General features: G+C 39.0%; 1 protein-coding gene across 1 annotated transcript in view; it reads left to right on the top strand.

Annotated features, from left to right (window-relative positions):
* cdh23 (cadherin-related 23) overlaps nt 1-14,401 on the top strand; it is a 727,760-nt gene that overhangs the window by 661,990 nt on the left and 51,369 nt on the right. Inside the window, exon 49 of the mRNA XM_071379722.1 lies at nt 3,952-4,176. Within this exon, the coding sequence (XP_071235823.1) occupies nt 3,952-4,176 (225 nt within the window). The remainder of the gene's footprint in view (nt 1-3,951; nt 4,177-14,401) is intronic.

Below are 14,401 nucleotides of genomic sequence, written 5' to 3'. Positions count from 1 at the left end.
CTGACCAGAATACCTTCTTCCATTTGTTTGGGGAGTCTCCCACATGCCTTTTGGCAAACACCAAATGTGCTTGCTTATTTTTTTTTTAGCATGGCTAAAAAAAGCCCAGCTCTGTGGAGTGTGCGGCTTAAAGTGGTCCTGTGGACAGATACTCCAATCTCAGCTGTGGAGCTTTTCAGCTCCTTCAGGGTTATCTTCAGTCTTTTTGTTGCCTCTGATTAATGCCCTCCTTGCCTGGTCTGTGAGTTTTGGTGGGCGGCCCTCTCTTGGCATGTTTGTTGTGGTGCCATACTCTTTATTTTTTTAAATAATGGATTTAATGGTGCTCTGTGGGATGTTCAAAGTTTTGGATATTTTTTTATAACTCAACCCTGATCTGTACTTCTCCAAAACTTGGACTATTTTGTGTATGTCCAAATTAAAATCAATTTAAATTACAGGTTGTAATGCAACAAATTAGGAAAAACGCCAAGGGGGATGAATACTTTTACAAGGCACTGTACAGTACATTAACAGATGCATGCACAATATATTTATGTGGTGACACTTGATACGGTTACATAATATTGTTGTGGTATGTCACAAAATCATGTTACGGCCACACATAGCAATATTCATTTTATTTATCTTGCTAAGTCTTGCTAAGTGCATGGTCTCTATAGAAGGTGTAAACGGTACAGCCAAATGGTTACTTGCATAGTAGCAATATCAGAAATAGATATTAATATTAATAAAATAATATACAGTATGTACAAGAACAATATCAATAACGATATCAGTGATAGACGAGGTAGTTATATGCGTACAATCAGGGGTAAAGTGGCTGAGCAGCAGGATAAAAAAAAAATTGTAGCAACAATGTATGTTGTATGTGTTAGGAGAGAGTCATGTGAATAGAGGCACTGCAGATAGTGCTGATGACTGGCCCGTCCAAACCACGCATGAACAAGGGAATCTATATTCGGAGAGCCTGTTTCTGTCCTGCCCTTGACTTTAGTGCAGGGCATGTGATGTCCATAGCCTCTTCGTCGCAAAACTCCCTGATCTTGTCAAAAATATAGTTTGTCTAGCTGTGTCCAGTCCAGGTGGTGCTTTTACAGGCAGACCATCTATGGGAGGAAGGATGACAGCGTTGCGCAGCAGCTGAAACCTGGTCCAGACAGTCCGAATGCTTCTTGGCGACAACACCAGGCTCCAGAGCATCGAAGCTGTAAAACGGAATAACAACAAAAAAACATTACAACCCTCCACAACATCAATTCACCTCCCAAGTTTAGATAAGAATAAGCTCATTCAATGAAAATGATATGCTTTACCTGAAGTGCTGGTACTGCTTGATCTGTGGCAGAAGCCTGAATTACGAAGTCAGGTGTTGTTGCCAAGCCATAGCTTTCCACCAGCACCGTACCATCCTTCAGTCCAACCAGCTGTGGGATGTTTACCCCTGTCACAGTGCTGTCTTTCACAACACCAGCAATCTCAGACAAAGTGTTCACTCTGGTCTTTCTGAAGCGCTGCTTGATGAGGCCGAAGCACCAGTCAGGGGCAAACTTGGTGTGGCCTGTGATCAGGAAGTGAAGGTCCAGGCACAATACCAGAGCACAAACTTGTTCTTGTTTTGTCCACTGCAGTTATCACAATTCAGGTCCACACGTATTTTCCCAACTCCGTAATTGGTGAAGTAATGGTGTATGTAGTTGATGACTACGTGGCTGCTGCCTTTGCTTGCTTGGGCCTGGAATTTGTCTTTCATCATCTCTTTGATGACTGTATGACTGATGGATTAGAGTCAGGTGTGTTCTACTGATTGATGCTGAAAGACAAATTCCAGATACAAATATTTTAGCATTATTATACAATAGATGCTAAATGGCATTCTGAGAACATCACTGCACACAGTTCATACAGGTAGTGTTAGCTACTGTAGCTGTCACGTGACACGGGTGGGCATTCTAGTTTCTTTATTTCTATGTTTTCTGTTTGGCCGGGCATGTTTCTCAATCAGGGACAGCTGTCTATCGTTGTCTCTGATTGGGAATCATACTTAGGCAGCCTGTTTTGCCACCTTAGTTGTGGGTAGTTGTCTGTGTTAGTGGCCTGTATAGCCCTAGTCAGCTTCACGTTCGTTTTTGTTGTTTCTTGTTTTTGTTAGCGACATTCATAAATAAAAAGAAATGTACGCTCACCACGCTGCACCTTGGTCCGGTCATTTCCACCTAGACGACGCTCGTGACAGTAGCTAGCCAGCCATATGATGTCAGCTGGCTAGATAACAGCAACTAACTAAAGTTAACCAATAGGTTCAATGATAGCTAGCTAACTAGCTAACATTAGGCTACAACTAGCAATGCAAAATGCATTCTGAGAAAACATCACTAACGTTACACATACTTCCTACACATAAGTTAATGTTAGCTAGCAAGCCAGCCATCTAACCTCAGCTAATGTTAGCTAGCTAACAGAAGCTTTAACTTGGGGCCTTTTGTTTAGACATGTCACGTTATCGTTAGCTATAATCCCAATCTATTGAGTAACATTACTAGCAATATAAACCGATTGTCATAGCAAGCTAAGGTTAACCAAATAGTGTTAGGTTCAATGTTAGTCAGCAAGCCAGCCATCGAACTCTAGGTGGCTAGCTAACAGCAAGCTTTAGCTTGCAATGAAAACAACTTTCTGACAAAATTGGAAACATATAATATCTGAATCTGTAGCTAGATTCTTACCTGTATACATGGATGAATGCTTCACGGCAGACTGCAACCCCTTTTATAAGACACCCTGTGTTGTTTCTGTTCAGTTTGCACACCTTGTTTGGCCCGTTGTGTTCCACTGATTTCAAAATGTGTTATTTTCAGAGTGAGAGAGAGTCAGCGTTGCATGGCACGAGTAGTCCATCATAACTTTTTCCCACTGACCTTTGTCGATAGCGCCTGATAAATTCAGGGCAGCAATGATATTGAGAGCAGTAGCGACATATTTGCAGTTCTCCAATGGTAACGTTATATCGTTAAAAAAACTGCAATAGAAAGGATTATCTACACATTACGAGTAGCTCATTTTATAGACAATAGATGCAACACCACAGACCAATCCAAACTCATCTCTCTGCATGTCCAGCCCACTCATTATCTCAGCCAACCATGGCTAGTGGAAAGGTTACTGTCTTTCTCTGTGGCTAAACCAACTAGGCTCATAATTTTACAATTGAATTCGTATTTACAGATGACATACAAGTTTGGTATTAAGGCACAAGAATGTTCACATGTTCGAGAAGGCATTTATGCCAAAAAATGCATTTTGATAAAACATATTTTTTACGTTCAAAAGCCTCTCCTGTGAAGTCGCGACTTGCGACATATGCCTAGTTTCCTGAATCGGGTCACATGTACAGTACTTCCATTAATCTTTTAAACTGGTACCGGGTTACCTTCAGACGAATCTTGTGAGGCTTGTTAGAATCGTAGACAAAACAACCGACATGTACTGTATGTGTTCGTGAGAGTCTCACCTTTCATGTTAGTGTGTAGCCCAAACCATTCGGACGTTACTGACAGAAGTTGGCACATCGGATGAATGAATGGATGAATGCTTCACGGTATCGACTTCAGTCATAGAGCAAAACGGAGAACACCATTGTGAGAGTCATCTTTCCATAGAGGGTTCATATTAGTATGTTTGTCAAACCGTTCAAACGCCACAGACGTTTCTGTGACAAGCCCGATTGTTTTGGGATGTCTCCTGGTCTGGAAAAAGCCACTGTAGCTCTGCCACTTGAGATGCAGCATATGCAAAAAAAACTCAAATCTCTAGCTTAAACAGACTGATTTTTATGTTTTTTTATTAGTATTATGCTAATTCAATTTCTACGGTGGTTCGGACATCGACTCTAATCTCTTCTCTGTCTCTTCCCAATACTAACCCTCTCGATTGCCTCTCAACCATTGACAGCGAGACTGACAGTGAACGTGCTGGATGTGAATGACAACGCCCCGCGGTTCAGACCCTTTGGAGTGGCCAACTTCTCAGAGAAGATTCTGGAAGGTGCTCAGCCAGGCACCACTCTGCTGTCGGTGTCAGCCGTGGACCCAGACAAAGGCCCTAATGGACAGGTCATCTACCAGCTGCTACATCTACCCCGAGGGGACTACCTCAGACTGGAGGACCCCTCTACTGGTACAACACACGCACACATATACACACACACTGTGTAGTCTTCAACAGCTTACCGTATATTCGAACTAAACTCACACCAAACTTGCATAAACAGATGTGAACACACAAACACACCAGACCTGGGTTCAAATACATGCATACAGTATTTAAGTATATTTATTATTTTCTGTGTATTTGAATGTATTTTCAAATATCTTCTTATAAGTAGCACACTGTTAGGTTCTAATTCTCAGTGTAAAAAGCTTATCGGACACAATGAAAGCTTGAACAAGTTTAATTCTTCCCAGAGGATCAATACAGCTGCATTAGACAACGACATTTCACACAAGCACTGATATTTAACCCTTCCTCCTGAGGCTCCTCCTACACATTTGAACAGCCAATGCATCTCTGTTGCTAGACAGAACCTTAGTGATATCTGTTCTTCCTCATTTCATCTGACCTGACCTCTACCCCAAAGTGCTCACTACTCCCCAACTCAAGTCTGTCATGGTGCTTGGTACCAGACTGTGTCTCTTCTCCTCCCAGAGGATCCCTCCCATAGGATCCCTGATGACTAACAATAACATATCCTGACATAAAGTAAATGTTATACATTACCCTCTCTCCCTCAGTGACATAAGTATATTTAATATTCTCAGAACTCAACAACACACTCAAATCTCACTCAAAAAAAGGCAGATTAAAATTTCCTTTCATTCAAATATTATTTATTTTTTGTGGTATAAAATAGACAATAACATACACTTATCAAACGTATTATACCTACCAATTTGCTTGCCTGGATATTAGTTTATCTATTCTTATCGTACTACTACTTCTACAATATACAGTACATCAGATTTTCACTGGAAGCCCATCTCTGCAGCCAATTCAAACACCCCCGGAATTGCTTCCAGTTTCTCCATCTCTTCATCAGAAAAGAGTCCCTGTTCGCCAGAGCTCACACACTGCTCCTAAAACTCCCTCCTCACTCTCTTGTAAAACTCCACCATGACCATATTACTGCCACGGTAACTAGGCTTCTCCAAAACTGTGCTCTGGTGCAGCTGATAGTCATTAGTAGCCTACCAAACGTGCTAACTGCCTGGTACTCAGCGCTTCATTGTCCCCCTAATCACTGACATAAATGCACATGCAATCGAAACTCAATTCAAACACTTAATTAGAGCCCTGGCATTCAGAGTTTGAGTGGAATAGGATCGCCTGTTGCACAGTGAGAGCGAGCTCCTTATAGTTGGTTGATGCATGGAATGAAATAAGTGTTCCTATAAGCCCATGCTGCGCAACATTTATATAAGCTATGCTATGCAATTGCATGAGAAAACAGTGTTCTGATGGCCTCTTAAAAAGAGGATCCCATAAACCTTCTATAGGCTAGGCCTGGCCTTCTATATTTACTTTTAAACTTTCTTTATATTAAGCACATTGCTCTGCTGTACAACTGGAGGAGACTACCTGGCTGGCATGAAAATTAACCGCAGGAGAAGCGTCCTCCATATGCTACTCAAGTGCATACAGATTATTTTTTTTCTCTCCCTGTTCCGAAGGGTGCATGATAATGGCCCATTCTAAACCAAAACAAATTTCACACATATATTATTTAGTATATGTAAAGGCAAGATTAATTTGAGAACTTGTGAGTGATGCCCAGCATGTGCAGTCTAATGCAAGAAACAGAGCATGCATTTTTTGCCAGTTTTTCAAATCATAGTCGCACGTAGCCTAGGCCATAGGCATATATGTTTTGATAAGGTTTGTATCACAACTAAAGTGGCCAAATAACTCTAAGTGTAGCCTGTAGTCCTACTGTAGGACCCCTGGAACCAGGTTGGAAAGCTCATAGCGTACAGAGCCTAATTCTTATAAGCCCAGTCATTGCGCAATCGCGTGTGAAAACAGACATTTGACTGACCACTATTTAAAAGAGGATCCCAGCTTTTTCGTGCTGCTATTTTTATCCCTCGATTCTTAAAATGAAGCACATTATGAAGCTTTACAACCGGTGTATAATACCTGTCATATTAAAAATGTAACCTCGGTAAGCGCTTCCTCCATTTGCTATTCGAGACCAGGCTAGGGATACCGTTTTCTTTTGTAGGACATTCTAAATAAAAAATTATCCCACACATATGTAGGCACACTGTAGGCTATATGTAATTTAGAATAGTCTGATGGATGATAATATTATCAAGTGCTTGTCAAATTGTGAATGAGAGACTGATGAAGTATGTGCAGCATGATCAAGAAACAGAGCAGAGGGCATGCTTTTCATGCAACTTTTTTCAGATCATCATTAGTCGCATCATGCAGACTTAGAATGTATTACAAATCAAAACATATAGTTTAAGCTTTGTATCACAACTGAAGTTACATAAATAAATCTAAATTAAGCTTAAAGGAGGACCCGTTTCAAATGATCACGTTATTAACCTCTCAAAACAATAGCCGCATGTGCGCACTCCCTCTGGAAATCGTTTGGAAAAAAGATCCTTTCTATTTTATTCAGCTATGTTCAATTGTATTGTTGTTACTGTAAAATAATTTAAACTTCCAGTAATTTATTGGGTAGCACAGTGATGCCAAAACATTGGTAAATACCCAATAAATTACTGGGAGTTTATATATGGAATGTGCGACTCTCTTTATTTTGATAGTTTATAGTTTATTCGCCGTTAGTCAGCAATTCCACACAAACTAATTTTTCTGGGTGTGCGACAGTTCATGTTTTTTATTCTACTATAAAATAATTTTAAATATTGCCACGGAAATGGCAAATCTTGTCTGCTAAATTAACTAGTGTAGCCCACAGCCATATGTCCTAGCCAGATCAGGGCCTAAAATAAGGACGACTCAGAATATGCTATTCTATTCTTCTGAAATAGGTTACATTTTCTTCATATACTGTTTCTTTAAAACTGCCTGAAATAAATAATGGATTTATTATGATGGTGTTGGTTATATTAAATAGATTTATTAGACTTTTTAAAATGTAGATGTTCCAAAGGTCCGCATTAATGTCTTGTTGGCTATGCGTGGAAGCCCGGAGATGCAAAACATGTTTATGTTAACTAACGGTCAATTACCGAGAGACTGGCAGTTATTTGCATGACAGTTACGAGCTGACAAAATTTGATGACCGCCACAGCCTGACCTAAAGTCATACATTAAACCAGTTCTCGATGTAACTAAATGCGTTGTAAACATGGAATGTTAAAAAAAATACTAGAAAATGTGCAATGAACCAAATCCTGGTGAGAATCCTCCTCCCTCTATCGCTTAGACTGTTCGGCAGTACATTAAGAAAGTATTCAGACCCCTTGACTTTTTCCACATTTTGTTACGTTACATCCTTATTTTAAAATATATCAAATTGTTTATTTTCCTCATCAATCTACACACAGCACCCCATAATGACAATTACATTTCTGGGGGGGGAATGTATTAAAAATAAAAAACATAAGTATTCAGGCCCTTTACTCAGTACTTTCTTGAAGCAGCTTTGACAGTGATTACAGCTTCGAGGCTTCTTGGGTATGATACTACAAGCTTAACACAACTGTATTTGGGGAGTTTCTCCCATTCCTCTTTGCAGATCCTTTCAAGCTCTGTCAGGTTGGATGGGGAGCGTCGCTGCACAGTTTCACTTCTCTCCAGAGATGTTTGATCGGGTTCAAGTCCAGGCTCTGGGTGGGCCTCTGAAGGACATTCAGAGACTTGTCTTGAGGCCACTCCTGCATTGTCTTGGCTGTGTGCTTAAGGTCGTTGTCCTGTTGGAAGGTGAACCTTCACCCCAGTCTGAGGTCCTGAGCGCTCTAGAGCAGGTTTTCATCAAGGATTTCTCAGTACTTTGCTCCATTCATCTTTCCCTCGATCCTGACTAGTCTCTCAGTCCCTGTTTATGAAAAACATCCCCACAGCATGATGCTGCCACCACCATGCTTCACCGTAGGGATAGTTCCAGGTTTCCTCCAGATGTGACGCTTGGCATTCAGGCCAAAGAGTTTAATCTTGGTTTCATCAGAACAGAGAATCTTGTTTCTCATGGTCTGAGAGTCCTTTAGGTGCCTTTTTGCAAACTCCAAGCGGGCTGTCATGTGCCTTTTTAATTGAGGAGTGGCTTCCATCTAGCCACTCTACCATAAAGGCCTGATTGTTGGAGTGCTGCAGAGATAGTTGTCCATCTGGAAGGTTCTCCCATCTCCACAGAGGACTTCTGGAGCTCTGTCATAGGGTTCTTGGTTACCTCCCTGACCAAGCCCTTCTCCTCCGATTGCTCAGTTTGGCTGGGCAGACAATTTTAGGAAGAGTCTTGGTTGTTCCAAACTTCTTCCATTTAAGAATGATGGAGGACATTGTTTTCTTGGGGACCTTCAATGCTGCAGAAATGTTTTGGTACCTTTCCCCAGATCTGTGCCTCGACACAATCCTGTCTCGGAGCTCCATGGACAATTCCTGTCTCGGAGCTCCACGGACATTGCTTGGTACTCTGACCTGCACTGTCAACTGTGGGACCTTAAATAGACAGGTGTGTACCTTTCAAAATCATGTCCAATCAATTGAATTTACAACAGGTGGACTCCAATCAAGTTGTAGAAACATCTCAATGATGATCAATGGAAACAGGATGCATCTGAGCTCAATTTCGAGTCTCATAGCAAAGGGTCTGAATACTTATGTAAATATTTTATTTTTAATACATTTCTAAAAACCTGTTTTCGCTTTGTCATTATGGGTTATTGTGTGTAGATTGATGAAATTTTTATTTTATTTTATCCATTTTAGAATAAGGTTGAATAATGTGGAAAAAGTCAAGGGGTCTGATTATTTTCCGAATGCACTGTAACTCCAAGACTTTTTGATTTTGTTCAATTTGTTGTATCTCATTTTATTAATTTAAATGTGTTTCTTGTATGTGTTACTGCAATTCTGCTTTTAGCTGACATAGTGCACATGAAACAAAATTAAATAAGCCATTATCATTTTAAATACATTATTTGATTCTTACCATTGATGATGATATTTGATGATAATGCAGAATGATACTGATGTCCCTGTACCATCCATGGTACGGACGGACTTGTGAAATTGTGTGTAGAAGCTCATTTTTTAAAAAGTATTGGGATTGTTGCCACCAAACTGAGTTCCAAATCTGTGTTGGTGCTTATTAACCAAACATTCAAACATTCGAAATGCTACTAAAGTTGCTTTTTAAAATGTTGATATCAACACTGTCTCTCCATTCAACCAAACATTCTAAATTCAAACATTCCACCAACTTTGTTTTGGTTGATTTTAGTATTTGTATGATTCAGAATTGCCATGACAATGAAAAGGGTCAAATTAACCCTATAAATGTCAACAGGGGTCAATTTTGACAATTTTTTTGATCCATCAGAAATTGTTGCTTTTTCAAGCAGCTACTTACCGACAAGAAAACACAACAATTTAATATGATTTCTGTGTTATTACGGAGAAATGCAATATAATCGCTTTTTTACATGCTAGTGGTGAAGTATAATCTTTAAACTGAAAATGTTGACTCAACAAAATTTGGTACAGAAAATAAATAAATAAAAATATATTTTTAAGTATTCACCCCCCTTGGCCTTTTTCCTATTTTGTTGCCTTACAACCTGGAATTAAAATAGATTTTTGGGGGGTTTGTATCATTTGATTTACACAACATGCCTACCACTTTGAAGATGCAAAATATATTTTTTTGTGAAACAAACAAACAACTTTGTAGACCCACCTTTTGCAGCAATTACAGCTGCAAGTCTCTTGGGGTGTGTCTCTATAAGCTTGGCACATCTAGCCACTGGGATTTTTGCCCATTCTTCAAGGACAAACTGCTCCAGCTCCATCAAGTTGGATGGGTTCCGCTGGTGTACAGCAATCTTTAAGTCATACCACAGATTCTCAATTGGATTGAGGTCTGGGCTTTGACTAGGCCATTCCAAGACATTTAAATGTTTCCCCTTAAACCACTCGAGTGTTGCTTTAGCACTATGCTTAGGGTAAACTTCCTGCTGGAAGGTGAACCTCCTTCCCAGTCTCAAATCTCTGGAAGACTGAAACAGGTTTCCCTCAAGAATTTCCCTGTATTTAGCCCATCATTCCTTAAATTCTGATCAGTTTCCCAGTCCCTGTCAATGAAAAACATCCCCACAGCATGGTGTTCTCGGGGTGATGAGAGGTGTTGGGTTTGCGCCAGACATAGCGTTTTCCTTGATGGCCAAAAAGCTAAATTTTAGTCTCATCTGACCAGAGTACCTTCTTCGATATGTTTGTGGAGTCTCCCACATGCCTTTTGGTGAACACCAAACATGTTTGCTTTATCTTTTCTTTAAGCAATGGCTTTTTTTCTGGCCACTCTTCCATAAAGCCCAGCTCTGTGGAGTGTACGGCTTAAAGTGGTCCTATGGACAGATACTCCAATTTCCACTGTGAAGCTTTGCAGCCCCTTTCAGGGTTATCTCTGGTCTCTTTGTTGCCTCTCTGATTAATGCCCTCCTTGCCTGGTCGGCCCTCTCTTGGCAGGTTTGTTGTCGTTTCAATATTCTTTCCACCTTTTTATAATGGATGTAATGGTGCTCCATGGGATGTTCAAAGTTTCTGATATTTTTTTATAACCCAACCCCGATCTGTACTTCTCCACAACTTTGTCCCTGACCTGTTTGGAGAGCTCCTTGGTCTTCATGGTGCCGCTTGCTTGGTGGTGCCCCTTGCTTAGTGGTGTTGCAGACTCTGGGGCCTTTCAGAACAGGTGTACAGGTGTATATATACTGGGATCATGTGACAGATCATGTGACACTTAGATTGCACACAGGTGGACTTTATTTAACTAATTATGTGACTTCTGAAGGTAATTGGTTGCACCAGATCTTTTTTAGGGGCTTCATAGCAAAGAGGGTGAATACATATGCACTAACCACTTTTCCGTTTTTTTTATTTTTAATTTGATTATTTTTTGTTATTTCTTTAATTTCACTTCACCAATTTGGACTGTTTTGTGTATCTCCGTTACATGAAATCCAAATAAAAATCCATTTAAATTACAGGTTGTAATGCAACAAAATAGGAAAAACGCCAAGGGGGATGAATAATTTTGCAAGACACTGTATGTACCCTGAAAATATATAGATATGGTGCCACCCCTGATTTGGGGTTGACAGCCACTATGACTAAACAATAACTAATATATTTGAATACATTTGTAGCTTCCAGTCAATGTCTCCATATACAAAGTTGAGAGTCTCATCTTTCATTTTTGGTCTCACTGGTATGTCAGATTAGCTAATTCGCCAATTTCTCAGTATCACAGAAACACTTTAAATAAATAACAGAAACATTTTCATGATAAGTTCAACTGTTCAAAACATGAAAAACATGCATAAACTTGTATTTTAAAAGCTCAAATTTGACCCTAAATGTGTGAGAATGTTCAAATATATGTGTATTTGGGGGAATTAAAACCATGTACTTCAGTGGTTATAACTACGTTAGCGCTTTTAGGCTTAATGGTTATAGTTTAGACAGTTACACCAACTTTTAGAATTAATAATATTCTTCTAATTGTAGACATTCAGTTACATAGGATTGTTCAAATATTCCCCATGTAATGTTAATGCGGTGCTAACATTGCTGCCATATAATTTTGTAGTGTCATGTAAATGCATCATAATGCAGAAATCTCAATGTCCCAACTCTCTAAATACATATCTCTAGATGTAGCCATAGATAGAGAATCCTGTCACAATACACTTTACAGAAAAAGGAACACTGATATATGGTCTATAGATGTAGCTACTATGTATCATGTCAAATCAGTTTTACATTGAACCCACAAACAATAGCAGATTTGAAATTCACAGAAATGCAACCAGACTTGATTGAATTCGAATTTGATTCCTTCTAGAAATGATTCGCTGGGTATTGAAGCTAATTTACAAATAATCAACCAAACATTCTAAATGAAAACATTCTACCAACTTGCCATGACAAAAATTATGACATTTTTTGATGTAGCATATTATACAATACAATGGGTGGGTCTAATCTTGAATGTTGATTGGTTAAAATCGCATTCCAGCCTGTATCTAGTCCACAAGTTACCACCGGCTAAATCTATGACGTTAAAAATGCCTATTTACTCTGTCCCGTTTGATTGAGCAATCCACTGTCTCATCAGCCCAGCCAGGCAATTTATACATTTGATCTCTACTATAAAAAGCATCTAGACATTTTCTTACATTTCTTTTACACTAACATTTAGGTTTCAACAGTGGACGTTTGTATAAACCTTGCTGTCTGTCTCCTTGACCTTTATGACATTGTTTCAATATTCAAATTCGATATCCAGCTGTCCTATAGTAATGAACGTGTCGGGAGTCGGGACGAGACAGACAAGCAGCGTTTTCTCAGCCAGTCGAAGTCAGGAATCATCATTTTTATGGATAAATATACAAAGAAATATAAATTGAAAAAAGGTAAAATGAAACAAAGTGCAGCTAGTTTGCAGTCTTTCCAGCTTCAGCTTGAAGTGATTGTGTTAGCTGTGTTGTTGAACAACAGTGTCCTGACGAGAGAGCAAATGTCCTATGCCAGGCGAAATTGCACCTCATTAGCTCATTGTTATGGATGTATCCCAAATAAATGTCATTAGAAAACAGTTTAAACAAATACAAATGCAGCTACTTTGCTGTTATTCAGCCAGTATGGCAATGGAACATTTAGAACGAACAACTGGGTCTCTTTCATAGATACAGAACAAAAAGACTGAACGTCTGGGACTGGCAACCAAACCGATTGAACAAATGACCAGTCAGCTTGGGTAGCAACCCTAGATTTGTGTCGGGACTATGTCTGGAAGGATGAAATAGTATGAATAAATTTATCAAAATAAGGTTTAAAATTAAAACATGTCAATAATTATTTGAATATGTTGGTAACCCATTGTATAAAAGTGATAATGCGCTCAAAGCCTGTGTTTGGAGGATATTGGCACAGTGTGCCGGCCCGGGCCTAACGACTCCCGTGCCAATATATTCACCAAACACCGGCTTTGAGGGCATCAAATCAAATTCGAATCAAATTTTATTGGTCACATACTGTAGACCGGGGTTAGTTGTCACACTTTTTACAAATTCATGTATTTCTCAGCACCAGTATATCTTATTTTCACTGTTAGGAGAAAAAACAAGGTCTTCGGTTGAAATGTGGACCATTTGTTACCCTCATATCTTATTCCAACACGGAGCCATTAAACACACTCTGTCCGAGGTTGGTTGTCACACAGTATGGGGTTGGTTGTCACAGCGTTTGCCATTCGTTTTTCAGCAACAAATGAACCAATATACAACGTTTTTGAAAAAGTCAAGCCTTTATTTGAAAAAAAGGAAAGCCTTTATTTACTGAACAGTATTTCTATCTAACATTATACGAATAAATGTGTAGAAATAAAATCAACATTGTTGAATATTTGCTTTGGCATTGCAGTTCTTACTCTACTCAAATGTTCATATCAATGCTTAATAAAACAAACAAAAGTAGGCCCCCCCCCCCCCCCTAAGAATAATGTCTAATTGCTGACACAAAAAAGCATCATTTGGGGAAAATAATTGTATGTGGATAAAGGTCATGCTTAGGCGAATAAACTATAAAGAGAAATAAATGGCTACAGTTTACACTTTTTTTGTTATTTCATGAAATAATGTTTTTTTTTGAAAATTGGCTGTTTTTTCTAAAGTACCGGGGTAACTGGCATCCCGGGGGGGAAGATTATGGGATATGGTTTCACACAAGTGTGTTAAAATCCATTTAATCCATTTTATTTAGACATTTTTTAGTAAGTCATTCTAAATCTAGTTGTCTTATTTTAATTATTTAAATGAAATATGGGGGGAAATGGTGTTGCACATTAACATCCCCACTATGAGGAGATTTGATGTAAATTCACTCTTTTTAACTCACCTGCACATTCATTTCCTTTGTCTTTCCTTTTCCATACAATCCATTATGTACAATTGCAGTGAATATGATTTGAATAATGCAAGATTTGAAATCCCAGCAGTATTTAAAATGACATTCAGGAGCAAAAAGATTGCAATACTTGTTTTTAATTAATAAAAAATATATATTAATTGGAATGTAATATTTTCATGGAATATCAATCAATCATTCAAATGTAATTATAAAGCTCTTTTACGTCAGCAGATGTCAC

Source organism: Salvelinus alpinus, chromosome 32 (genome assembly GCF_045679555.1).
Source record: "Salvelinus alpinus chromosome 32, SLU_Salpinus.1, whole genome shotgun sequence".
Taxonomy (NCBI): Eukaryota; Metazoa; Chordata; class Actinopteri; order Salmoniformes; family Salmonidae; genus Salvelinus; species Salvelinus alpinus.
The sequence above is the reverse complement of the archived record's forward strand: the minus strand, read 5'-3'. Positions and strand labels throughout refer to the sequence as shown.